The 27,695-nt window shown below is 38.0% G+C and overlaps 1 protein-coding gene across 1 annotated transcript in view; it reads left to right on the forward strand.

The window, feature by feature from the left end:
- Positions 1–27,695, forward strand: part of ENPP3 (ectonucleotide pyrophosphatase/phosphodiesterase 3) — a 79,775-nt gene that overhangs the window by 49,700 nt on the left and 2,380 nt on the right. The window contains exons 16-24 of the mRNA XM_079780836.1: positions 935–1,001; positions 2,484–2,571; positions 4,090–4,268; positions 5,634–5,685; positions 6,977–7,131; positions 15,643–15,778; positions 18,242–18,319; positions 19,354–19,486; positions 21,096–21,249. Of these exons, the coding sequence (XP_079636962.1) occupies positions 935–1,001; positions 2,484–2,571; positions 4,090–4,268; positions 5,634–5,685; positions 6,977–7,131; positions 15,643–15,778; positions 18,242–18,319; positions 19,354–19,486; positions 21,096–21,249 (1,042 nt within the window). The remainder of the gene's footprint in view (positions 1–934; positions 1,002–2,483; positions 2,572–4,089; positions 4,269–5,633; positions 5,686–6,976; positions 7,132–15,642; positions 15,779–18,241; positions 18,320–19,353; positions 19,487–21,095; positions 21,250–27,695) is intronic.

Here is a 27,695-nt window from a genome sequence, read left to right on the forward strand (position 1 = left end):
ACTAACTACATATAAAATTACTGATACTGCTCAATTCAAAGATTAAAACATAAAAAATTAGGCAAAGAAACAAATTGAATTTGAAAAGTCATTCAAGTAATAGAGTGATAGTTTATGGAAGAAAATCCCAAAAGTTAAAAATAAACTCTGAATTTACAAAATATACTGGCTTGTCCTTACCAAGTGTTATAATTTACTTGCCTTGAGTATTCTTTACGAGTATTCTTTGCTTTTATTTTATTTTCCTAAACATCTCTGCCATAAAATAGGAATCAATATTTTTTTCCAGCCCTGGACGGTTTTGCTCAGTGGATAGAGCGTCAGCCTACAGACCGTCTTGGGTTCAATTCCTGTCAAGGGCATGTTTCAGGCTCCTCCCTGGCCCAGGGCCTGGTTGGGGCACATGCAGGAGGCAACCAATCGATGTGTTTCTCTCACATCAATATTTCTCTGTCTTTCCTTCTCTTGTCCACTCTCTCTAACAATTTATGAAAAAATATCCTCGGGTGAGGATTAAAAAAAAAAAGATGTTATTTTCCAGTTCCAAAAATTTATTTCTAAAACAAAGTAACATATTAATCAAACTATTCTTAATAACACAAGAATTAATGTGTAAATGTACAGGTAAGTATGAAGACAAATTCTTATTTTTACTCTAACCCTATTTTATTATCCTTTGTCAATGTCAAAGAGTCAAAGGCTTTTGACTTCTCTTTGTAGACCCTGGAATTCTCCTTCCTTCTCTTCTACCATTCTGTTTGTTCCTCTGTGGTTATGAATTTGAGCATAAAAATAACTATACTTATGCTGTTGTTGACAGAAAAAAATACTTATATAAAAGCAGAAGCTACATAAAAATCTACTAAAGCCACGTTTGCAATAAGATCTTATATCGACAGATTGATCAGAGTGTTATAATATTATTTCTTTATAGGAGTAAATCAAGTTCATCCTGTGGAGGAGGCACTCATGGTTTTGACAATAAATTTAAGGCTATGGAGGTAACTTGCTGTTTGTTTTGTTTTGTTTTGTTTGTTTGTTTGTTTGTTTTTTGTCAATGTTCAGGACTCCTGACTACATCTATAAACAAAACAGATGAAGATCCCTGCCCTCATAAAGCTTTCTTTGTAACAGGGGGATATAGATAATTGGTGTAATAAAGGAATATATTGTTTGGTTCAAAATATGCATTAGACATCTAAGTGGAGATATTATGTAGGCAATGAAAGAGAAAGTCTATTCGGAGATGAAAATGTGAATTCTAGATATATAAACTATTTAATAGAAATGTGACTAGATAAGATCATCAGAGATTAAGTGTAGGCAGAGAGGAGGACCAAGAACTGAACCCTATGCACTTTTACTTGAAGAGCTTGGGAGAAAAAGAATTACTAGCAAAGAGACCTAGAAGTAGAACCAGTGAGGAAGGAAGACAACCAGGAGCATGTGGCGTTCTAGAAGCCCAGGAAAGAAACCACTCAGAGGAGTCCAGGAGTAAGTGTAGCCAGTATTCCCCCACAGGTAAAACTTGATGATGTGTGTGTGAACTGATTGTCTTATCTAGTTCCATTTGTAATACACACATCACATCCATATCACACACACACACACACACACACACACACACACACACACACACACACTCCTACCCTCCTTTCCAAATAGAGAAAAATGTGTTAGGCTCTTTATGAATCTACTGCCTCTTCACATTGTCATGATGAGTTATAGGTTTTGGTAAATATTTTTTTAAAACCTCTGGAGACAGAGTGCTTCTCTATTAATTAGGGCACCATTTGATAAGTTAATTACTTCAAGAAAAATCTATATTTCCAATTCTTTGCTGATTATCTTAGAAAATTATATATATTCCTGTGATCAGAAAAGAAGTGTTCATGTATGCTTGATACTTTTAGTTACTTTCAATCTAAAGCAATTAGGTGTGTTATAAATAATGAAGTTAACATTACTTAAATAAAAAAAATAGATCATTTCACCCTAAAAATAAAAGGGATAGATATTTGAGAAATCAGTGGGTTAGTACAAGTTGTGCAAAAATGTAATCCTCAGAAACTTCAACATTTTTGTCAAGTATTAACATATTTGAGCGACGATAGGGAAGGAATATGAAAAGAGTATCTAATGGCATATCGTGCATTTCTAATTTACATTGTCCAGATGTTGTAGAATTGGGCTGGCTTTGGTTGTCCAGTGTTGCTTATATCATACTGGTCTGTTGACATATGAGGGGCTGTGGAAGCAGGTCGCTTCAGAAAAAGTTTACACAGTATGGATTATATTTTATTGGGGTTGGTGCAACTTCCAGGTGGAAATGATAAAAAAGTAATTTTTAAATCTGAAAAGAAACCCTTATGGAGGTGTTAATACAAGCAGGAGAGCCGTCACAAAAAGACAGTTTTGTCACTTCCAACATCTGTTTTTGAGTTTAAATTGCATCTAGTAATAATAGAACTATTACCACCTAGGCTATCTTTTTGGCACATGGACCCAGTTTTAAAGAGAAGATTGAAGTTGAACCATTTGACAATATTGAAGTCTATAACCTAATGTGTGGTAAGTACATCTACATAAATTCAACAGAAAAATGTGGCTATAATTTAAAATGTATTTTGAAATTGGTGCTAAATTGAATCCCAGAGGTGGAGGCTGTGCACTCTGTAGAAAGAAAGGAGGAAAAATGAGAAAGAATTATTTATTATTCAGAATTATTCATCCCATAAGTGAATTCTTTTGTTTTTTTTTCTTGTAATGCTAAACATTAGATCTCAGACCAGCTTTTCTGTTAGTTAGGTACTAGATGAAAATTGAATAAAATTTAAATGAATAAAATGACTCAACTTTTCAAAGCAGGAAAAATACACTTAGAGACATAAGTATTCTCTTATAATTACAGAGAGAATGTTTCTGACATAAAAGGAAAGTAAGAAAGTCCTATTTGGATAGACACTTAGAATTAGTTTTAGGGAATCTAACCTACAATCCTGATTACATGCTTACCTTAGATCATTGTATTAACAAAATATTTATGTAGGCAAGGCAATAAATAAGTTAGCTTTAAGAAGTCAGAAATAAATATGCTCACAATGCCATTCTTTTTTTAAAAAAATACATACTTTTATTGATTTCAGAGAGGAAGAGAGAGAGAGAGAGAGAGAAATAGAAACATCAATGATGAGAGAGAATCATTGATCGGCTGCCCACACGCCCCACAATCGGGACCGAGGCTGGGACTGGGGCATGTGCACTGACTGGGAATCAAACCATGACCTCCTGGTTCATCGGTAGATGCTCAACCACTGAGCCACGCCGACTGGGCGACACTATGACATTCTTAATCTTACCAAGGCCTATGGTAATTGAATCTGACTTAGAAACCAAAACATATCCATTTTGAAGTAATGTGTCATTGCCTTAATGCTTTAAATTTTGGGTCCCATGCTGAGGGTGCGGTCAGGGCTGCTGGTCCTGCGTGGGGAGCGTCCTGGGCACCAGGTGGGCTCCCAGCTCTGGGAGAGATTTGTCTGCTCGTCTCAGCAGGAGCCACTTTAAAGCGATGTTTGTAAAAATATTTGTGTATTCTGCTTGTATAGGGAAAAATTAGAGGAAGTTCTCCAAATATTAAGCAAAATTCATTAGTTTAACTTTCAAAAAAATACCTGTCCTTAGAGAATTTTCACATAATTAAGTAAGTATACTAGAAGTAAGATTATTTAACTTCCTTAAACTTGTTTTGCCCAAAGTATAGATTTTTGTGCTAGAAAACCAGGATATGCTTAAGGGACAAAGTGATCCTTGTAGCAGTGATGCTTTTCTTTGGAGAAACGGAAACATTCCGGAAAGTTCCCGCAGCCCATCCACAGTAACCATTCCTATTCTCTTGATAGAAAGACTAGGCGACAGAAATTCTGGGGGAAGAAAGTCAGGAAACCGAATGGCATATGCAGCTTGCGACTGCACCACAGCAGAATTTATTAAAGGAAGCGAACAGTGGGTGTTTGTGTTCTTCCGTCTCCCACACAGATGTTATTGCCTTCCAACTTAAATCTACTTTGAACTTGTTTTTCAAAACAGACCTTCTACACATTCAACCAGCACCAAACAACGGTACCCACGGCAGTTTAAACCATCTTCTGAAGGTGCCTTTTTATGAGCCATCCCATGCAGAAGAAGTGTCCAGGTTGTCAGTTTGTGGCTTTACTGTTTCACTGCCCACAGATACTCTAGATTGTTCATGCGCAGCACTACCAAGCGTAAGTAACTTAAGTATCTGTAAGAATGTAAAGGGGGCAAGCTAATCTATGAGCAGGGGAGCTGTCAACCAGGTTTGTGTTCTAGCCTGGATATTTACTAGATAAATCTACGTGGGTTCATCCGGAAATGAGAGATACACTGCAAGATTAAGTACGTGAATTTGCTTTGTAAACTGGAAAAGCACTATTTGGAAATTGTGAATTCTCTTGTGAACTAACTGTCCCTAACCATTTAAAACAGTAGAATCTTGAAGCTCTCTTGATTTCCCTCCTAAACCACCTCTCTTCTTACATTGTAAGAATCACATGGTCCTGGATGGTTATTTAGAGCAGAAATAGCAGGGCGGGTGCAGGGATTGTGAGCTGGGGTAGGTGCTATGGAGTCTACTCAGCCAAAAGCCTAGCATTCAAAACGGGAGGTAACAGTGAAAGCTGTCCTTCAGGCAGTACTTGGAGGCTGGCTGACAAACAGTACTGGGAATTTCATTTCGGTGGGCTGGGTGACTTGCTGAGTTCAGGGGCAAAACTTTGGATCCCAGGAGACTTTCAGCAAAGGGAGATTCCAGTTCTAGGAAGGGCCCCCCAACTGCTCGGAGTCAGTACAGGCGGTTAAAATGCAAGGACCAAGCCTATCTGTGAGAATTAGAGCCCAGGGGTGGGGCTCAGATTTCAGAATGGAATGGGAGCCCAGCTATTAGGAGACTGTGAAGCTAAAATGAATGTCAAGGGGCCAAGTTCAAAAAGTGGTTGTAGAGCTAAATAAACCACCTGCTGCCTCACGTAAGAGTTTATTGACAGGAGTCAGCAAAGACTTTACATTCTCTAATCCTCAAAATAACATTACACCACATAAGTAAATAAATACACAAATAACCAATAAAAAGAGGCTTCAAGGGCCAACAATCCAGTCAAGCTTCTCAATAAAAAGCAAACACACAACAAAGATCAGAATACAAGTGTGGGCTTTTTATCTACTACTTCAGATAACCTCAATGGAATTGCCACTTAAAATAATAATAATCATAAAACATTACAAAGCAGACACTTTAGCCCCCATTTTAAAGATAAAGGGCCAGAGAAGTTAGATAAATTGTCCAAGGTCACAGAAGCTTGGTCTACCTAACTGCAAGGCCAAGTTCTTCTCTATAAAGCTCTTTGCTATTCAAACTCCCACACCAAGTATTCCAAGAAATAGTACTATATTTCTGAGTAAGTGGCAGAATTGGACTTTAAATTCAAGTTAGTCTGGCTTCTTTGTTCAGTAGTAAAGCATTCATGTGATTACTGCAGAAATAATCTTGATCACCTTCTAAAATATGTGTTACTACCTTGACTGACTTTTCCCCCTCCCACATTATCTTGCAGAATGCTGATGTAGAACGGGTGAATCAAAGGCTAAATCTCAATCAAGATGCAGGTAAGTCAATAGAATACATGTTAAGTCTTTGGTATTTTGACTTCACAAAATACAATATTACCTTTTTGGAATTCTTCAAAATAAGCTCACAGGGACTTTTGTTCATAAAGATTTTATTGCCAATGTTAAGAGGAAAAACAAACAAACAAACCCAGAACTAATAAAAACAATAGCAACCTGGGCCAAATCAATAATCTCCCTGTGCCTTCATCTCCTCATCTATAACAATGGTATCCACCTCATGTAGTTATATTGAAAGAGTTAATCCATGGAAAGAATTTAGAACAGTGCCTGGCCTAGAGCAATGTTATTATTACCTAATATCTTATAAGAGTTCTTGTATTAAACTCACTAGGCCTGTTTCATCAATTATAAAATGGAGATACCTACTTTATAGAGTTGTTTTGAAGATTAAATGAGTTAATATATGTGTGCCCTTAGAAAAGTGCCTGGGACACAGTAAGAGTTCAGGAAGTATGCTAGTTGTTTGATAATCCTATAATCTGTTGAGTGTTATTCCGCAGTGCAAATACCCCACAGGTTTTGAAAATATCAACAATTGATATAATTTTAGATTATAATAGCAAATAAGTAAAAATAAATACATTAGGATATACCTATTATACAATTCCAATATCTTTCCTATGACAATTACTAAAGTGGATCCTCTTTGTTATAAAGTTTGTACTTTTGATTTTGAGGTTTTATCTCTTTAAATGTGTCCTGTGAGCTATTAGCTGCGTGGCTAAATTACATATCTAAATCTTAGTTTTGTAATCTGTAGAATAGAATAATAACGCCTCATAGGGTTGTTATAAATATTAAAAGAGATTAAAGCCCAGCTGGTGTGGCTCAGTGGTTGAGCTTAGACCCATGAACCAAAAGGTCATTGGTTTGATTTCCAGTCAGGGCACATGCCTGGGTTGTGAACTGGATCCCAAGTAGGGGGCATGCATGCAGGAGGCAGCCAATCAATGATGTTTCTCTCTCATCAATGTTTCTATCTCTCTATGCCTCTCCCTTCCTCTCTCTCTAAAAATCAATAAAAGCATTTTCAAAAAAGGGGTTAAAGGTGTAAAATATTTTCAAAAAAGAGGTTAAAGATGTAAAATATTTTCAAAAAAAGAGGTTAAAGATGTAAAAAACATTTTCAAAAAAGAGGTTAAAGATGTAAAATATTTATCAGAGTACCTGGCACATAATAAGTCATCTGAGAATGGTAGTTATTATGCATAGAAAGAAGCTATTTGCTAATGTCACAAACATTTTTATTTTGTTGTTTTTATTTTAGTAACAGCGACAAAGAAACTAAACTTGCCATATGGGAGGCCCAAGGTTCTGCAGAAGAACAAGGAACACTGTCTCCTTTATCACAGAGAATATGTCAGTGGATTTGGAAAAGCTACCAGAATGCCCATGTGGAGCTCATATACAATCCCCAAACCAGTGAGTTCCTGTGTCCCTTGATCCACACAAGTTGGGAAAAATTTGTAGTTCTCTAGTATCTTAAGACTTAAATTTTGATTTTTGATAGAGATCCCGAAGGGATCTCACTGGCCTGTGTTTTGTAAGAAAATGCCCCAGGTATTGTTTAAAGGTATTTATAGGTACTGTGTGGGTGCAAAAGAGGAACACAGTGTGCTTTGACTGGATAAATTGTTTACAGACCAAGTAGCCAATTGGTAAGGCAGGTAGAAAAGATTTCAAAGAGAAGCAACAGGAAGTACAGAGGCACACTATTCATTCTAAGTACAGGGTGGGGCAAAAGTAGGTTTATATTTGTTTGCATGGAAAATAATGCAATAATTAACAAATAATAATAATACAAGGATAAACTGTGTTTTGCATACTCACAACTATAAACCTACTTTTCCCCACCCTGTTTATGGTGGGTGTACCTAGAAGAGATGGTCACTGGATTATAAAAACCTTTGTATTTATTTGATTTTTTAACAGATACTCTGCTATCTGCTGTGTACTACATAATACAGTGTGAATAAGAGGTGATTCTTCCCTGAAGGATCTAGCACTCTAGTACTGAATTAATGGATTAATGGATTAATGGATTAATTTGACTATATTAATGTGTTACAAAAAGACAAGGTTATGGAGGGGACAATATATTTGCACTGCATATAAGAAACAAGATGAGGATCCAGAATAATAAGTAGGCTCTAGAATAGCTAATAAATTTCTACCAATAAACAAGAGAATAAGTATCTTAGTTAATAAATGAGCAAAGGATATGAGACAAGAAAGTGAACCTCATTAGCAATCAGACATTTAAATTAAAGCAAAAGTCAAAGTCTGCCAAAAATCAGTTGAAACAATTCTTCAGGGCAGGGATAGTTTAATTTAATACTAGAGGCCTGGTGCACAAAATTCATGCACAGGTAGGGTCCCTAGGCCTGGCCGGCGATCAGGGCCGATCTGTGGGGCCATCGGGGGACCCCCTGCTGGCACCCACCTTAGCTGGCCTGTCGCTGCTTGCTGGCCAACCCCGCCCACCACTGCTGCCCACTTGCCAGCCAGCCCTGCTCCCCACCACCACTGCTGATCACCTCCCTCTGCTGGGCGACTGGCAGGGTGATTGGGGGGTGGGGGTGGGGGCCCGCTGGACCTGCCTTGGCTGGCCTGGGCCCTGTGGGTTCGGGGCAGCTCTTGCATTGAGTGTCTGCCCCCTTGTGGTCAGTGTGTGTCATAGTGACCAGTCATTCCACCGGTTGTTCCACGGTTCGGTCGATTTGCATATTAGGCTTTTATTATATAGGATATCCCCAGCACATTGGAGTTGACCCAGTAAATGCTTAAGGAATAAATGCATTGGATGAATTAATCCCAGCCAGTATTTTTAAAGACTTAAAGACAAAGCAGTGCTTTTAAACAGAAGGGTAAAGAAATAACCAGGAAACTGTTTTTTTAGAGAAAGGTATTTTAATCCAAGGATTCTGATGACAAACCTCAACCCATTACTATTCTTGCTAAGGGTACAGATGCTCTACTTCTTTTGTGGAAGGGAAGTGATTGGTTGTATCTGATTTATTTACTCTTGTTCCAATTCAAGATTTTTGGAGAAAATAAGCATGGCTTTCCACTACTAATTAGAGCTTTGTGTGTTCTGAACGCCAACTGTGCTGCCGACAATGGCTTAATTGTGGTCAGTGGTAGAAGAGCGCTGATGTTGATTCCCAATGTGGGCAAATATTTTACAGTTACCTGAGTCCATATGTGTGGTTAATGGTGAAGGGGTTTAGGACAGGCCTTCCCGAGATATACCACGTTGGCATGTGAATTATTTTGATGTGAAGGCAAGAGAGACCCTGCAAGCTCATGAGAAACTTTAAGCTCTCCCTTAAAGAACACTTAAATTAGGGGCATTGTCCATATTAAGAGTTATCACCAGAACTTTTTATGACCTATCTATAGAACAGGGCAAACTTCTAATTACTGAACATCTGCTCTTAACATCCTGTGAAATGACCTTCACCTCTGAAGCCCCAAGGTGCCTTACCTCATCCTTAGCTCAGAATGCAATATATAACCTCATTTCCCCTTTCTGTCTCTGAGCCTCTCATATATGAGGGGTTCCCATACAGATGCAATTAAATTTGGTTATTTTCTCTTGTTAATCTGTCTCATGTAGATTTAATTACTAGACCAGCTGAAAGAACCTAGAGAGGTGAAGGAAAGTTCCTTTCTCCCCCACAAGGGCAGCATCACTTCCTTAATATGCACCATGTTCAATTGCTTGTGATTTTCTTCAGCATACTGTGAAACATACTAAGAAATAACAACATGAAGTTATTTATTCCTTAAAATAGTATCTATTTGTTTCTGTTTTTGAGAGGGGCAGTATATTCAAGGCCAGTCTTAATATGTGGTTCTCTATTTTGAAAAGTCCAGGTATCAGGGATTGTGTGGAATGTTCATGTCTTTAATACGTTCCCCTGCTGTCTTGCATTCCTGAATTTCTATGAGTTTTGGCGGAAACCAAGGGCGGAGAGATTTTAAGTGGACTCAGACGAGGAGTTTAGTACAATTCTCTTTTGTTATTGTTTTAAAAGTAGCTTCTTTGTTACCAAAAGTTCCTGTCCTTTCACTGATCCCACGGAACTGCTTGTGTATTTCTCCCTACATGTGACAGGATGGAATTCTAGCAATTTTCTGCTTTCTAATTCAGAAATTACTCTGTTAGTATGTTGTGGCTCAAGAAAATTACATACAAGGATGTTTTGAGATTCACCTAAAAATGTTGTAAATCAGCTCTGTGTTTGAAAAATCAGACTTTAAATAAGCACTTTTTGGTGCATGGGCCCAATTGGCTTGTGCCTTTAAGTTTTATGGAGCTTTTGTTTTTCTGTGGTTTGGGTGGGTTTTTCTAATTGTTGTTATCGCAGAAGGGTTCTGGGGGAATAGTTGTGATTTGAAATCATGGTTCTCAAATGCTTCAAAGCCATTAAGATTGGTCAGACTATATGTGGGTCTTGCTTTTGGGCCAACTTGGAAGATGTGAATTGTTTTTTTCTGTTGCTATGTGAAAATTTGAAAATAAGAGCAAGGATTATGATTGTTATTTAGAAGCTATACTTTATAAATTTTTTTAACTTTCCTTTTTTGATTGAATTTATTGCGGTTACATTGGTTAATAACATTATATATGTTTCAGGGGTACAATTCTATAATACATCATCTGTATATTGTATTGTGTGTTCACCATCCCAAGTCAAGTTTCCTTCCATCACCATTTTATCCCCCTCTACTTCCCATGACTATACTGATAAATTTAATATGAAATCAAATGGCTTTTTCAGAGAAGAAAATCAAGAAGACTTTGAAAAATGTCTCCCTTTCTCTCTCTTTATCTATAAATGTATATATCTCCCATATCATTGACGTTTTTTAAAAGCCTTTTTTGTTTCTAAAGCTTGTTAGCTCCAATATTATAAGTTATGACCCAATTATGCTTATGTAATGTCCCTTTAAAAATGAGGAACATTATTGTGTATTATAAATGTTTTTATTTTTAACTATAAGAAATATTGTCCCTGTAAAAAAAAAGTCACATTACATGACCAGAAAAATAGTTAAAAATGTATATAGTTTTATTATTCTACCATAAGGCATGATCATAACTACCTAAATCTTCAATTACTTTTAGCTTTTACATTCAGTCTACAGGTAAAGAGAGTCTATACCTTCAATAGAAATATTTTTTATTCTCTGTTCAAGTTTTATTTGATTCCCATGCCAGATTAGAAATGAAAGCATCTAGATTTCCTGTATATGCTTATCAACTTCTCTTGAAGAACTTTGAGAGAGGTCAGATTTTACCTGAGTATTAAGTTCTATTGATTGTTTTCTTGACTTTCTATCCCCTGGCTTAAAAAACTTTAAGGAATTCTGAGAAGATGGCAGAATTGGAGTTGTTTATGTGTGTGTGTGTGTGGGGGGGGGGGGAGTTGGTGGGTACCCCAAGACTCAGAATTGAAGTGACCTCACCTCCTCTCCATCCTCCTAGAGGGCTGCCTGTTGCATAATCTTACCTTTGTAAAGGAGGCCACATCCTGTCTTTCTTAGTCTTGATACACTTATTATATTTAGGAGTTCAAGTCTGGTATGTAAGATTTTCAGTTAGCACAGAACATGTAACCCTTTTTTAGTACTTTCTGGCCAATACCATCCTAGTCCATTTCCCCCAAACCAAAAGCTATGCCACTTGGAGAAAATAGTAAACATTTTGAGCCCAACTTTCACAGCTACAGTCTCATGGAAAATTATAATCAATGTCCTTCCTTAACATTTTTATAATTTTAACCGTTGAAGACAGCCATTTCATTTCCCTCACATTATGGAAAATGCATCAATGGATGCATTTATGTATTGTGCATTTCTTCAAATAAAACTTAAGCATACGAAGTGTTAGAGTAAAATGATAATGATGTGTGGTAGGAAACATCACCTCACAATATTCTGGAGTCTGTGGGGCTAACTCAGTCAGCAATCAATAGTTCTACCATTTTACAACATCTTTGTGTGTCCATTTATGCCAACCAAAGGAACTTGGCCATTCAGAACTGTTTGCTGTGATGAATTTTTTTTTGAAAGAGTATAAACAAATTCTTTTAGCTTTCTGGTGTCTGCCACCAGGAGAGTGAAATAAATGGTGAGAGTTAATCCACTGCCTCTAACACAAATATCTTCATATTTCTTGGTTTACTTCTTGTTTTGGTGGATTATTTCACTCAGCAGCTTCCTGAGAAAGGGAGAAGAGAAGATACATTGTTGAGACTTTGTGTGTCTCAGAAGGTTCTTATTCTATCTATATGCTTAATTGATGGTTTAGCTTTAGAATTTTAAAAATAATTCTTTTTTTAAATATTACGAGGACGTTAGATTTTCTGGACTGATCTAATGTTTTCACATGTTCCCTACTTTTTCCCCATCTCTCATCTTTAATTCAACTTTTTGAGAGACATCAGCAACTTAATCTTATAGATTTTACTGAATATTTTATTTCTGCCATCATAGTTCTAAATCCCAAGAGCTCTTTCTGTGATCTCTGTCCTTTTCTATTGCTTTCTGTTTCTTCTATGTGGATGCTATAAAGACTCTCATCTCTCTGAGGAGCTAGCCCCCCACCCCCACAAAATGTCTGTTGGTCCCTGGCTATCAGCTCATATTTTAATGGTGAGGCACTAAGCTGCATAGCTGGGCTTGCCAGTTGATAGGCTTTGCTATAGGTTGATCAGGATGAGAACCAGACTATGTGTCAAGAACTCCCAATTGTCAGTATCTAGTTTTCCTTTTAGGATGGTTTGTTTTCCAAAAGCGATACTATATATATAATATAATTATATTTATATTTATATTTATATATTTATTGATTTCAGAGAGGAAGGGATAGAGATAGAGAGAGGTAGAGAGATAGAAACATCAATGATGAGAAAGAATCATTGATTGGCTGTCTTCTGCACGCCCCCTACTCGCAGGGGGGGGGGGGTCAAGCCCGCAACGCAGACATATGCTCTTGGCCAGAATCAAACCTGGGACCCTTTAGTCCACAGGTCTACACTCTATCCACTGAGCCAAACCGGCTAGGGCCAAAAAGGGACACTTTTAATCTGACCCATGGTGTAAGATTGGCAGGCTACATAGGGACAATGAGACTGGGGGGAATCTTATCATTTAGTGTATAGATTTTTATTTAATTCCATTGCTTTTAGGATGGTACACCTGCTCTCTGGGGTGTCCTTTAGTCTGATTACTCCTTTGGTTCAGCCACTCCTGTGAGTGAAGGTTCTGTTTAACCTGTTCTACAGACTGTCAACCTATCCTCTTCTTTACATCCCTATACACATCCCTTGTCTTAAAGAGACATCAAGTTCTACCTTGGGGTTCTGCAGTAGGAATCTGCTTCTTTGTGCTTTCCTCAAACATAGATGTTTATTTGTAGGTGTTTATTGGTCTGTCAGGTTACAATTGTAAACAAATATATTTATCTGAAAGTTTCTTGTCATCCGTTACACATCTTTATCATTACTGTCCTTTTAATAAGATTTCAGAAGGGAGCAAAGAAAAGTGTATTCAATCAAGTTGAGAAGTCTACTTGCTCCACTATGGTGTTTTTTTTTTTTAAATATGTTCTTATTGATTTTAGAGAGAGAGAGAGAAAGGAGAGAAGGGGTAGAGAGAAACATCAATCTGCTGCCTCCTGGACGCCCCTTACTGAGAATGGAGCCCACCACCTGGGCATGTACCCTGACTGGGAATCAAATCCATGACATGGGATGATGCTCAATGAACTAAGCCACATTGGCCAGGGCCACTATAGTGTTTTCCAATTGCACTATTGCAATATGTTAGGAGGTCCATTCTTTTCCCAGACTTATCTTCATGTCCTACCTATTCTATATCTCCTCATGGTATTTTCTGTCTATGAATATAGCACACAATGTATGTTGCCTTTTCGTTTGTGAATTGATCTAGTATTTTTTTTTCTCAGCTTTATTAGAGACTAGAGGCCCGGTGCACAAAATTTGTGCACGGGGGTGTGTGTCCCTCAGCCCAGCCTGCACCCTCTCCAATCTGGGACCCCTCAAGGGATGTCCGACTGCCCGTTTAGGCCCGACAGGATTGGGCCTAAATGGGCAGTCGGACATCCCTCTCACAATCCAGGACTGCTGGCTCCCAACTCCTTGCCTGCCTGATTGCCCCTAACTGCTTCTGCCTGCCAGCCTGATCACCCCTAACCACTCCCCTGCCAGCCTGATCGACACCTAACTGCTCCCCTGCCGGCCCGATTGTCCCTAACTGCCCTGCCTGATCACCCCCAACTGCCCTCCCCTGCAGGCCTGGTTCCTCCCAACTGCCCTCCCCTGTTGGCCTGATTGCCCACAACTGTCCTCTCCTGCAGGCCTGGTCCCCCCCAACTGCCCTCCCCTGCCAGCTGGATCTCCCCTAACTGCCCTTCCCTGCCAGCCTGGTCACCCCTAACTGCCTTCCCTTGCAGGCCTGATCGCCCCCAATTGCCCTTCCTTGCAGGCCTGGTCCCTCCCAACTGCCCTCCCCTGCTGTCCATCTTGTGGTGTCCATCTTTGACCACATGGGGGCGGCCATCTTGTGTGTTGGAGTGATGGTCAATTTGCATATTACCTCTTTATTATATACACTGAGTGGCCAGATTATTATGATCTCTGAACACATAATAATCTGGCCACTCAGAGTGTGTGTGTGTGTGTGTGTGTGTGTGTGTGTGTGTGTGTATGTGTGTATATATATATATATATATATATATATATATATATACACATATTAGAGGCCTGGTGCATAAATTCGTGCATGGGTGGGGTCCGGCCAGCCTGGCCAGGGGAGGGGACATGGGCTGTTGGCTGGCCTGCCTGTTGGTCGAACTCCTGGTCGAGGGGACAATTTGCATATTAGCCTTTTATTATATAGGATATACAATGAGTGGCCAGATTATTATGCGTTCAGAGATCATAATAATCTGGCCACTCAGTGTAGGATAATTCACTTATAACATTGTGTAAGCTTAAGCTATTCATTGTGAATGTTTGACAAAATGATTACTGCATACATTTTAGACTCCAGAGCTAATTTTTGCTTTTAGTGCAAAGCAGTACATAGAAGAAGGATATTGTAATTTAAAATTATTTTTATAAATTATAAAATTTGTTAAGAAATATATACATTGTAGGCAATTGAGGGCATATAAGTCAAAATCTCTGGAAAAAAATAAATGAATAGCAAAGTGTTTACTTACTCATGATTATATGCTAATCAAAATATATTGATAACTTAATACTATATTACCTTAAATATTGGTGTCAGCACATTTATAGGATGCTTACTAGTGAATACAGTATGGTATTAGAGTTACAAAGAAAATTATTTTAAAAATTCTTATATTTCATGATGAATAAACCATAATTAAAATTTATTGAAATCCCCAAATAGGTAAGTTTAGACCACTTACAGCTTCTGTGAACTAATATTAGGTTCATAGACGTTTTTGCCCAATTGAATAATAATATCCGTAGTTCAATATGTATTTTCTTAAAGTTTATATTTTATTTTCAGTTTTTATTTGCAAGTACAACATATATCACCCCCCTAAAGTTAGATCCTGAAAGGGATTTTGTTTTTTAGCAGTAGCTCCCATTATTCCTCTGCTCTCAATTCAGGTTTTATACCACAAATATTCCTTTCCAAGGTGTATTTGATTTGTCCTCCTGGTGTCCCTCACCAGAAGGGAACCACAGAAGAAAACACTGCTGAAGACATCCATTTTCATTGCTTGCATAGACCTGATTCACTAAGAAAATAGGAAAAAGGTTAAATGAAAAACATTCTAGGGAAGTTACAAACCATATAAGGTGATGGGTGAGCCACAACTGTGGGCGTAATTTTTTTTTTTTTTTCTTTTCTCTCTTTCAACAGGGAGACACATCACCTCTTCCTCCCACTGTCCCAGACTGTCTGCGGGCTGATGTCAGGGTTGCTCCTTCTGAGAGCCAAAAATGTTCCTTCTATTTACCACACATGAATATCACCCACGGCTTCCTCTATCCTCCTGGTTAGTATAACTCTTTTTTAGAGCAGCAGCTTAGAAAGCCCTCATCAGCTGGATGTGGGCTTGTGCCTTAAACATATACTCGCCAGCGAAACTATCTGCTTGGGCTGAAGTAGCTGCCCAGGAGGCTTCCAGTGGTTGTGGACTGGCCCGAAGCAGGGCAACAGCTATAATAAAGACTAATAAATTTTGCAGCGGGAACCACACATGAGCTCTAATCTGGCCCAGATGTTCAGAAAGTTCGGCAGGTTTAAGTTTAATTTTAAAACTGAAGATTCTTTGGAGAGGGACACAAGCGTCTGAAAAAACATTTTTTCTGGCTGCTGCCCAAGCTAAGGACTGCATCGAGGATGCAGCTGTGCCCGTGAAAAGAAATCCGGCTGGAATTCAGGCCTCTCACTCACTCACGCTGTATACCCAACCATTTCAAACTGTGGATTAAGCAGCAGAATGAACTTTAAGTTTGTTTTTTTTTAAAGAAAACATCTCTCTTGGGAACATGCAAAAAACTCACCTCTCTTCCCTGTTCAGTGGGAAATGTTGTTTTAATTAATTCACCTATGAGATTTTCAACAATTTCAGCTTCTGGGGATGGGTTTACTCCTGATATTTGGCTTCATTTTTCTTTTTGTTGTTGTTGTTGTTAATCTTCACCTGAGGATATTTTATTTTTTTTTATTTTTAGAGGGAGTGAAAGGGAGGGGGAGAGACAGAGAGAGAAACATTGATGTGAGAGAGACACATGGATTGGTTGCCTCTCGCACACACCCTGACCAGGGCCAGGGATTGAGCCTGCAACCTAGGTTTGTGCCCTTGACCTCTGGAATTGAACCCAGAACCCTTCAGTCCGTAGGCCAATGCTCTGTCCACTGAGCCAAACTGGCTAAAGCTGGCTTCATTTTTCTGGAAGCTATGATCAAAGAGATCAATGTAGAGATCTATAATTTCAAGATTCTGAAGTTCATAGTCAGAGGGAAAAGGGTTAATGACAGCAAGTAGCATTACAATGTAAACTTCTAACACAGAATTAGGATAAGTAAATTGATATATCTTATTAAAATGTCTACAGACAATTAGAGCTACTGAATTTATGCAAACCCTAGGATAAACCTTAAAAGACTTGAGCAATTTACTAATAAATGCTTTTAAATTGGCATATAAAATTGTATCTGTTAAGCCATGGGATGTTGGTTGGTACTTATATATGTTTGCCTCAACAATGGAATGAAATTATAACTACATATTAAGGATAAAATGAAACTTTCTTCTAACTCTCCACTATAAGTTTTGTTAAAAATGCCACAGTAAGCTAATTCTTATGGTTTTCTTTTCTCCTCTCTGAAAAGGGGATAATGCTATATTGCCCTCCCAACTTTCAGGGCTTAGTTTAAAAAAGTAGAAGAGCCTTATAGGGGATCTGAGGACCATGAACAGCACGTCAAGTCAACCAACAACTTAATTTTCCTTGCCTTTTGGTACCCACCCACTGGCCTTGCATTTCAGTTTTACTTAAGATACCCCAAGGTAGTTTAAATATAAAAGGTATTCTAATGCACATGTATGTACAGGCTTGCAGCTTTTTTAGCCTTCACAGTACTTCCGTGGATAGATGCCATGAGACAAATGAAACAGAGGCACATGGCACTTTGCTCAGGTGGTTCAGCTGGCAGGCAGGGAGTGGGGCTCCAGAGCACACCCCCAGCGCTCACCATGCTGGAGTCCTCAGCGTGAGCCCATGAGTCCTCAGAGCCAACCATTTGGAGTGTCATCGGCAGTCTTCACTGAGTTAAAACTCACTTTTTAAGGAAATTTTATTTGGGAAGAGTCCTTTAGAATAGCATTATTGTTTTGTGCACATTCGATAACTACGCATTCATATTGGCATTATACTAGTTTCCTAGAGCTGCTGCAAGAGACTTGGTGGCCTTGAAACAACAGAAAGGCATTCTCTCACAGTTCTGGAGGCCAGAGGTCCAAAGTCAAGGTGTCAGCAGGGCCATGCGCCCTCTGAAGGAGAGAAGAGAGAGAGAGGAGAATTCTTTACCTCTTCCAGCTTCCGGGGGCTTCAGGTGTTGCTAGGCTTGTAGTTGCATCCCTCAGATCGCTGCCTCGGCTTCACATGGCCTTCTCCCCGAGTATCCCCTCTTCTCAACCTTCCTCTCTTTATAAGGATTTGAGTCACTGGATTTAGAGCCCACCCTAAATCCAGGATAACTTCATCTTGAGACCCTTAACTTGATTTCATCTACAAAGATTCTATTTTCCTACCTATCAGGTTCACAAATACAGGAAGGTTGGTAACAGTGCCTAAAACTGCGTGTATTAGTGATGGCCCCTATCGGAGAGTACTTAGTGTTTTTGTTAGTACTGCTAATTTACATTAGTATGTAATAGTAATTTGCCTATTAGGTAGTATGTCATATTTTCTCTTGTAGCTAGATTTAATACAATGTATTTGTTTTGCAGCATACAATAGAACTTCTGATAGTCAATATGATGCCTTAATTACAAGTAATTTGGTCCCTATGTATGAAGCATTCCAAAGTAAGTATATGTTTAGATTATTAATTTAAAAATACCGAAGTGACTCTTTAACATTACAAACTAAACACATCTTTTATTGAAATTTGTTCCTGATACTGAGTCATCTCATTTTAATGTTTTAAATATAGGAACAAGAGGCTCTCTGACATAATTTCTTTTTAACTTACTTCACCTTTAGGTGACTTGTTAGAATTTTGATAAATTTTTAAAAAAATATATTTTTATTGATTTCAAAGAGGAAGGGAGAGGGAGAGAGAGATAGAAACATCAATGATGAGAATAATTGATTGCCTGCCTCCTGCACTCCACCCACTGGGGATCCAGCCTGCAACCCCAGCATGTGCCCTTGATCAGAATCGAACCTGGGACCCTTCAATCTGCAGGCCAACACTCTATCCACTGAGCCAAACTGGCTAGGGCAGAATTTTGATTTTTTTTTTATCCTAACTTAACGGTGAATAACTATTCACAAAACAACATTTTACTGACACCATAAGTAAATGAAAGGTATTTAACCTTAGAGTCAGAAGGCAGTATGTGTATTGTGACCTTTTTTTTTTTTTTTAATATTCACTGTCTCCAAAGCAACTCAGCATTGAGGAGAAATTTGGAGACATATTTTATGGTAATTTCAAGACTGCACTACATTCACAACAAAAGGCTTTTATCAATGTGGCTATTTATTAATTTTAATATACTTTCATTGGTTTCAGAGAGGAAGGAAGAGGGAGAGATATAGAAACATCAATGATGAGAGAGAATCATTGATCAGCTTGCCTCCTGCATGCCCCCTGCTGGGGACCGAGTCTGCCACCCAGGCATGTGCCCTGAACGGAGACGAACCGGGACCTCAACCACTGAGCTGCACCAGCCGGGTGGGGCTGTTTATTTTTGTTGCATGGATTATTTTGCAGAATTACCCAATTAGCACTGAAGCAGAACTTGATGCTATTTAAAGCACATGTCTATAATAGAAAATATTTGCATGTTCAATAGAGGTAGATATTTTTAACACCTTATTCTTTTATTTTTAGAAATATGGGATTACTTCCACAGGGTTCTTCTCCTAGAACATGCCAAGGAAAGAAATGGAGTAAATGTTGTTAGTGGACCAGTATTTGATTATAATTATGATGGTCATTTTGATGATCCAAGTGAAATTACAGAGTAAGTAATTTGAAACCAAATGGACTCTTTGATTTAGCAATTGAGCATCATGAAGGGAAGCCTCAATATTTTAAATAAAAGCTCAGTATTATAAATATTACATAGTATATTTTCATACATACGTCATTGTTGACTGTTTTTAACTAGTCTATCTAAATATTTAGTAAAATTTTATATGGCAAAAATTTAAACTAATGGGCAAAGAAATAATGATGTCTAGGAAAAGTTTAGCAAAATTTATATTTGGAAAAATTCTAAACTAATGGGCAAAGGAAAAATGTGATTTTGTAAAGGTTGAGATGGGAAAGACATTGTACTGCTGATAAATATAGAACCAGTCCAGCAATAATAAAAAAAAAAGTAATGACAATTTATAATATTGTCCAATAGTAGATGACTCGTAAAAGTATCTTCCAGGAGAGGGTGTAGGCTTCATGTTGAAAGCTAGTCCTACTTCACTACATTTTTTGTACTAAACCTGGTCATAATAGGTTGCTAAGAATTACCTTTGAAAGCAGCACAGAGGAATAGAGAGATTTAAAAGTTTCATCCATTATTTCTCTTTATTATCAAAATGTATAAAAGGCCAAACTAAACAATTGTATTGTCTAATCCTAGACATGTAAGTAAAGCAATGATTTATATCGATAGCTTCTGATAAAGTAACATATATGACTACTCAGTATGTGACCCTTTTGTGTTTGTTTGCCTTGTCCTTATTTCAGTGTTTATCAGTCGTATATTACACCATTTCATAATTCTGCAGACAGTTGGATAGCACTTTACTACCTGCTAGGTGTTTTCTGAGCACTCACATATATTTTATTTAGTCCACAAAACATCCTTTGTTAGATTCCATTAGCCCCCATTTAGAGATGAGGAAATTGAAGCACAGAAGAATTAAATAACTTGCGTAAGTTCCACAACTGGTAAGTGGTAAAGCCAGAATACAAAGCCAGGGTAGTGCTGAGTCCATGCAGAAATTCTAAGTCACAACCATGTGTTACTACTTACACCAGATCATATTCCTTTTAGAGGACTCATACTAGCTTAACTTTATTTTGCACTTAAAACTTTCTAAAGCACTTTCATGTTTGTTATCTGAAACTGAAGGAATGTCATATCAGTTGTATGGATTTATCCCCATGTCTACACTATGAAGTTGAGGAAACTTAGTAAGTCATAGAATGCTAGAGGATTAGAACAAATCCAGACATCCAGTGCGATTGCATAGCTAGAGTTGGAGTCCGTTCCGGGCTTCTTTCTCAGCCCCTGCTTTTAGACAATGTCACTATGAAGTACAAAGTCAACAAAACTGGGAAACACAGGAGGCACGATATCATGCTCTACTTTTCTTTGTATTCTAATGTTTCCCCATAATGGTAAAATAACCAAGCTTGGACTTCAATAGATCTCTGTTCTGCTCATTGCCGCCCAAAAGTACATGATACGCTTTTGTACTTTCTAATCATTTACTTTCTTTTTACTTTGGCATTTCTTTAAAATACATATCAAAAAAAAATAAAAAATAAAATAAAATACATATCAAGGCATTTATAATCTTTAGAGGTAAATGTATAACATCAAATCTTTTCAATTATGTTTTCAGATATGTCAACAGCAGTGTTCCCATCCCAACACACTACTTTGTGGTGCTGACTAGTTGTAAAAATAAGAGCTACACCCCCGACACCTGCCCTGGGTGGCTGGACGTCCTATCCTATGTCATCCCTCACCAACCTACTAACGTGGAGAGCTGCCCTGTGAGTATGCAGCGGGAGAGTCCCTGGGACCTAAGGAAACAATCAGTCAGAGCTCACCTGGGCTCTCATAAAAGTGGCTCTGGCTACAATATATTCTATTAGGTGTTTCATGGGTGATGTTGTATGAAAAATATCTAACTTAAAAACTTTTCCTTAGACTATTGGTCTTCATGTAATTAATAACAATTTAAACATGTATGTGCCTACATGAACATGAGTTTATACATGCCTATTTTATGTACTTACACTTTATTCACACTCACTAATAAGGGAATGGGTGGTGTCTTATTAATACTTTGATTCTGAACACAAACTTGAAGGTTCTGTCCCAAAGTTGGCACTAGATTAATGTTTCTTGAATGAAAGTGTAAATATACAAACTTCATCAACTTGAAACATGAGATCTGAAATTAAATATACCTATATAAAAATATAAACATACAAAATAACTTAGTTCAAGTAACATTCCTTATTGAATATCATGTATTAGTCCATCTTAAAATCTTTCTGGATCAAGGCAAATTATGTATAAATAGTTACTTCAACTTGCATATATGTTCTTTTTTTAATTTAAATTCTTTATTGTTTAAAGTATTATATAAGTCTCCTTTTGCCCCCATTGACTTCTCCCCAGCTGCTCCCACCCCACCAGCACATGCCCTCACCCCCTTACTGTCTGTGTCCATTGGTTGTGCTCATATGCATGCATACAAGTCCTTTGGTTGATCTTTTACACGCCCCCTTCCCCTGCCACCTCCCCTCCCCCAGCGTTCCCTCTTAGGTTGGGTGCTTTGTTTTATGCTTCTATGTCTCTGGCTCTACTTTTGTTCATCAGTTTATGTTGTTCATTATATTCCACAAATGAGTGAGATCATGTGTTATTTATCTTTCTCTGACTGGCTTATTTCGCTTAGCATAATGCTCTCCAGGTCCATCCATGCTGTTGCAAATAGTAAAAGTTCCTTCTTTTTAATAGCAGCATAGTATTCCATTGTGTAGATATACCATAGCTTTCTAATCCACTCATCTGCTGATGGGCACTTAGGCTGTTTCCAAACCTTAGCTATTGTAAATTATGCTGCTATGAACATAGGGGTGCATATGTCTTTTCTGATTGGTGTTTCTGATTTCTTGGGATATATTCCTAGAAGTGGGATTAATGGGAGTTCCACTTTTAACTTTTTGAGGAAACTCCATACTGTTTTCCACAGTGGCTGCACCAGTCTGCATTCTCACCAGCAGTGCACGAGGGTTCCTTTTTCTCCGCATCCTCACTAGCACTTGTCGTTTTTTGATTTGTTGATGATAGTCATTCTGACAGGTGTGAGATGGTACCTCATTGTCGTTTTGATTTGTATCTCTCGGATGATTAATGACTGTGCATATTTTCATAGGTCTCTTGGCCTTCTGTATGTCCACTTTTGAAAAGTGTCTATTTAGGTCCTTTGACCATTTTTTGACTGGATTGTTTATCTTCCTTTTGTTAAGTTGCATATATGTTCTTTATAGAAAAAATATGTATCCTGATAATTGTGTTTTACTGAAGTTATTCAACAAATATACTGAGCACCTATTAAGTGCACAGTATTGTAATAGAAACTTTTTATAATGCACAAAGGAGGAATACATTGTCTCTTCCCTTAAGAAGTTCACATATAACTTTGATATGTAAGTGAGATACATAAATGAAATATAAATAAATATAAATGAAATATAGACATGTAAATGGGCAAGTCGATAATAGAAGAATTATTTTTCAAATTAAAAAGTAAGAGATGTCACAAAGTTAGAATTAATTGCCAAATAAGGATTTAGTGTTTCAAATTCAAAACACATTTGGCTGGGGTGATCAATAAGGGTAACATAAAATGTGGCAAGAGTAGGGCTGGGCCCTGAAGGATGGGCCAAACTTGAACAGACTGAGAGGATTAGGAAGAATCTTTCAAGAAGGGAGTGGAGAATGGAGGGGATTTGCTATTTTATTGGATGCAAGAGCCAAAGGGAAGGCAAGAGAGACTTAAAGATGAATCAGAGATTTTAAATGTAGATAATTATGAAAAAGAAAGAGGGAAATTTGGAATGAGAACTATTTGGGCAGGTAGATAGAATAATTAAGTTCAGGCATGTCCAGTTTGTAGAAACAGGCATTCACATGGAAAATCTCATAGGTTAGTAGAGACTGGAAATTAAAGCTTAGGTTCTAGGCCAGATTGGGATTCATCTCTTTTCTTTCAGATGTTCACCACATAACTGCTTTCACTATCCTATGTACTATGGGAGACACACAGATACATCAGACATGATTCTATCAAAATCGTCTAGCACTTAGAAGCCTAGTCAAATAGAAGAAGAGATCAGTAGCACACAGTGGAACTGACCAAATTGATATAAGATTTCAAAGGAAAAATACTTCCTGATAGGGCAGGTGACATTTTAACAAGACCTTGAAGATAGAATTTGAACTTGTGTGTTTTGAGTGGCCTTTTACTGACTAAAGATAGAAGGCAAAGGTTAGAGGCTACACATTGGGTCACTCATAGTCCTAGAGTGAGAAAGAGTTTCCAAACATGATGCTCTCAGGAGATATAGTCTATATATAGACTAGATATAGTCTAGTCTAGAATCTCTTCCTACTTTTCTTGTCCGAGTTTTATCTAGTTAAGAGTAAGCATTAGTCTTCACTTCCTCTCCCAGTGGCAGACGTGGGTGACTGATAGAAAGAGGGTGGTCCCCTTTATTCCTGAATGAGGAGTAGAGTGTTGTTTATCACAGGGGTTCTAGGTAGCCATTATGGACTGATTAGAATGGGTGTGCAAGAAAGGAACTATTTGCTATCCCTGGTCTAGGCCCTTATCACCTTCTGAAAAGCAATCTGAAGTGGCTTCATTGTCTTTTGTCCTCCCTCCTCTTCACCTCTGTACACCACTACCAACTTACTTAAAATTTAGTTTTTTATTACCACGTACCATACTTTCTTATACCCAAACTCTACCTACCTCAAATAAAAGAATAAACAAACACAAATCTCCCAACCTGTACACAATTTACCTTCAGTTGACCCTTGCTGGGCCAACCGAAGTCCTTGACATTACCTTAAAGCATCTTGGGTTTCCCTACCTCAACATCATTGCTCATGCTCTTCTCTCCTCTAGAATGCCCTTTTATTTCCCATCTTCTAACATTTTTTACTTATACTCTGAGGTAAAGTACAAATGATCAAAGCCGTCCCTGATCATCCATAGTAGAGGTGATCTCAAATTAATAGGATGTCCTCTCTATTGAGTAAGACATCATCACTAATGAATTGGACATTTTCCAAAATGTTGAGGAAGTTGCATTATAGTAATGAGGATATAAAATCTATAAAGATACTTATGAGACATTATGAGTACAAACTGAACGTAAACCAAATTATTATTATTAGAGAAATTGTGAAGTTAATAAGATGTAGCTGTTAATTAGATATGGGGGAGGAGAAAGGCAACATGAGAGTCAAAACCGACTAAAATTGAGGCATGACTAGCCAGGATATACATAAGAACATCAGTTGTTTTGGGAAGGATGAATTTGTTCTTGATGGTTTTCAGATTGGAAGTCTAGGAGGATATATGAGGAGTAGGTTAGAATAAAGTGAACAAGTTTTAGAATTGAAAATCCTGGTTTCAGTTATTGACTTGGCCTCTTTGGATAAATAACTGAATGTCATTTTCCTCAATTGTATTAAAAAAAAGTCAGCTCCCTCATGAAATTGTTGAGGATTAAATTAGATATTTCATATAAAATACTAAGATTTCTCAATAAATAATAAGCTAACTGTGGCCATCAACAAGAAATCACTTCTGGTTATGAAGTTAACATTCTAAAGTCAACATGAAGTAAAATTGTATACAGGTAAAACCTGTATAATCAAATCACTGCAAAAGTACAGTACTTATGCAAACCGTACCTTAATAAGCCCAAATCAGCCAATGCTTCCTCTGGCATTAGAACAGATAATTGTGCTATAAGCACACAATGAAATAGTTGGCTTGCTTTAAGGAGCATGTTGAATGAAAAGTATGCACTTTTAAACATTCTAACCACTGAATCTGGGGAGGTGTTCCCACTATCAGAGGTTTAAGGGAACAGACACCAGATATAGAAATGATAGATTACAAGCCCACTTCACACTTGATCTAGGGAACTAGATTCATATTGCTTTATTTATTTCCTTTCTTCCCTTATCTCTACCAACTTTTCTACCCTCCTTTTCCCTTTTCTTTCCCCCTCAATTTTGTATTATTAAATTCCTCTCAAATAAATGAAAATGTTGCCACAAGTCCAAGTGACTATGATTATTGTAAGTTATTCAGCAGATATTGAACAATGTAAGTATGGTCATTGGAAGAAATATTAGCACTATAGAGATATATTTGGTATTAAACCATGGGAGTTAAATAAGATCAAATTGAGGGAAATATCTATACTTCCAGAAGGGAAAAAATTTAGATCGGTTGAGGAAATCTCTACCTTAAATACTAGTATAAAAGAAACAAACAAACACAAACAAGTAAGTCATCAAACAAGTAGTTAAAGTTATGGAAATAAAAGGAGGAATTTTCAGAAGTTTGATATGATCATCTATAATTAAAAGATCTAAAAAAAAATACACTCAATTAGTTCTTCTTTGACAAAGCAGTTTTGTTAGTGTGTTAGAAGCAATAACCAGACTATTAAGTGGTTAAGGAGAGAGTATAAGAGAGTGGTTAGGGGAGAAAAATACTGAAACTAATATTGCCTCAAAAAACTAACAAGTGAATTGTATTTGGGGGATATAAAATACTTCTATTTATGTAACAGTTCTAACACACATATAATCAATATATATATATATATATATATATATATATATATATATATATATATATATATTATATATATAATCAAAAGTATGCATTTAAATACAGCTCATAAAATGTGTGTATATGTAAGGCTGCTTTCTGTTGGGATGTACTGGTATAACTAGAGCAGTGCCTATAGCTGGGTCTCTTCAGATTGGTTGGTGCTATTGAACTCTCTGGTATCAAAGAGCTTGAGTATCACCCCTGCAAGATAAAGCTTTGTGTTATATTTTAAGACCATTTAATTGCAATTTTAAAAGAGGGCAGACTGTCAGATGTTCAGTAAACATTTAGTTGGATGGATACCAAATGAACCAGGAGAGAGAAGAGTAATATAAACTCAGTGGGAGAAAACCTTATGAAAAAAACATTGCCCTAGCCAGTTTGGCTCAGTGGATAGAGCATCAGCCCACAGATTGAAGAGTCCCGATACGATTCCCGTCAAGGTCACATACCTTGGTTGCAGGCTCGCCAGCCCTGGCCCTGGTCGGGGTGCATGCAGGAGGCAACCAATTGATGAGTCTCTCTCACATCGATTTCTCTGTCTCTCCCTCTCCTTGCCACTTTCTCTAAAAATCAATGGGAAAATATCCTTGGGTGAGGATTAACAAACAAACAAAAAATAGTAATAAAATATATTAAATGCTACTGAAATGTGAAATAGTAAAGGCAGGAAAAAAAAAAGAATGAATTAGAATCCCATTGGAAATAGGAGCTTTAATTGTTATAATGCCTATTTATTTAAAAAATTAACTTATATTATGAATCTCACACAGAGAAATTCTTTAATGGTTAGGAACATAACGTAATTTCCTCTTACACTTCCTCTGGCTCAAATAATAGCTGCCTATTTTGAGCATGCATATTTAAAAAACAAGTATACCACTGTGCTAAAGTCAAGTGAGAGTTATTAAGACACACTCATCTAATTAAACAAACTTTTAGGCTTTCTAACTTGAAAAATTTTAACTGAAAATTACCAATATGATATGAATATTAGAAAATAAATAAATAAATAAAGAACATGGGATTTCATAGAAATCCACGGCACTAAATTACTGAACTTACTTTCGCATAGCAAAAAACCTCTTCATGGCCCCGGGTCCGGGTGAGGCCGTGGGCCCCTGGATCTGGGTGAGCCTGGGTCCCGGGTCCGGGTGAGGCCGTGGGTCCCTGGATCCGGGTGAGTCTGGCCCCGGGTCCGGGTGAGGCCGTGGGCCCCTGGATCCAGGTGAGCCTGGGTCCCGGGTCCGGGTGAGGCCGTGGGCCCCTGGATCCGGGTGAGGCCACGCGACCCTGTGTCTGGGAGAGGCCACGCGCCCCTGGGTCCGGGTGTGGCCATGCGCCCCTGGGTCCGGATGAAGCTGAATCCTGGGTCTGGGCGAGGCCGTGTGCCCCTAGATCCGGGTGAGGCTGGATCCCGGGTCCGGGTGAGGCCGTGGCCCCTGGATCCGGGTGAAGCCGTGCCCCTGGATCCGGCCGAGACCAAACCAGAGGGAGTCGGACCTGCATTACCACCATTTGTCCACCATCCAGAGCTGAGGGGTCAGTGCCGACATGTACTCA

The sequence above is a fragment of the Cnephaeus nilssonii genome (assembly GCF_951640355.1).
Source record: "Cnephaeus nilssonii genome assembly, chromosome: 9".
NCBI classification, from domain to species: domain Eukaryota; kingdom Metazoa; phylum Chordata; class Mammalia; order Chiroptera; family Vespertilionidae; genus Cnephaeus; species Cnephaeus nilssonii.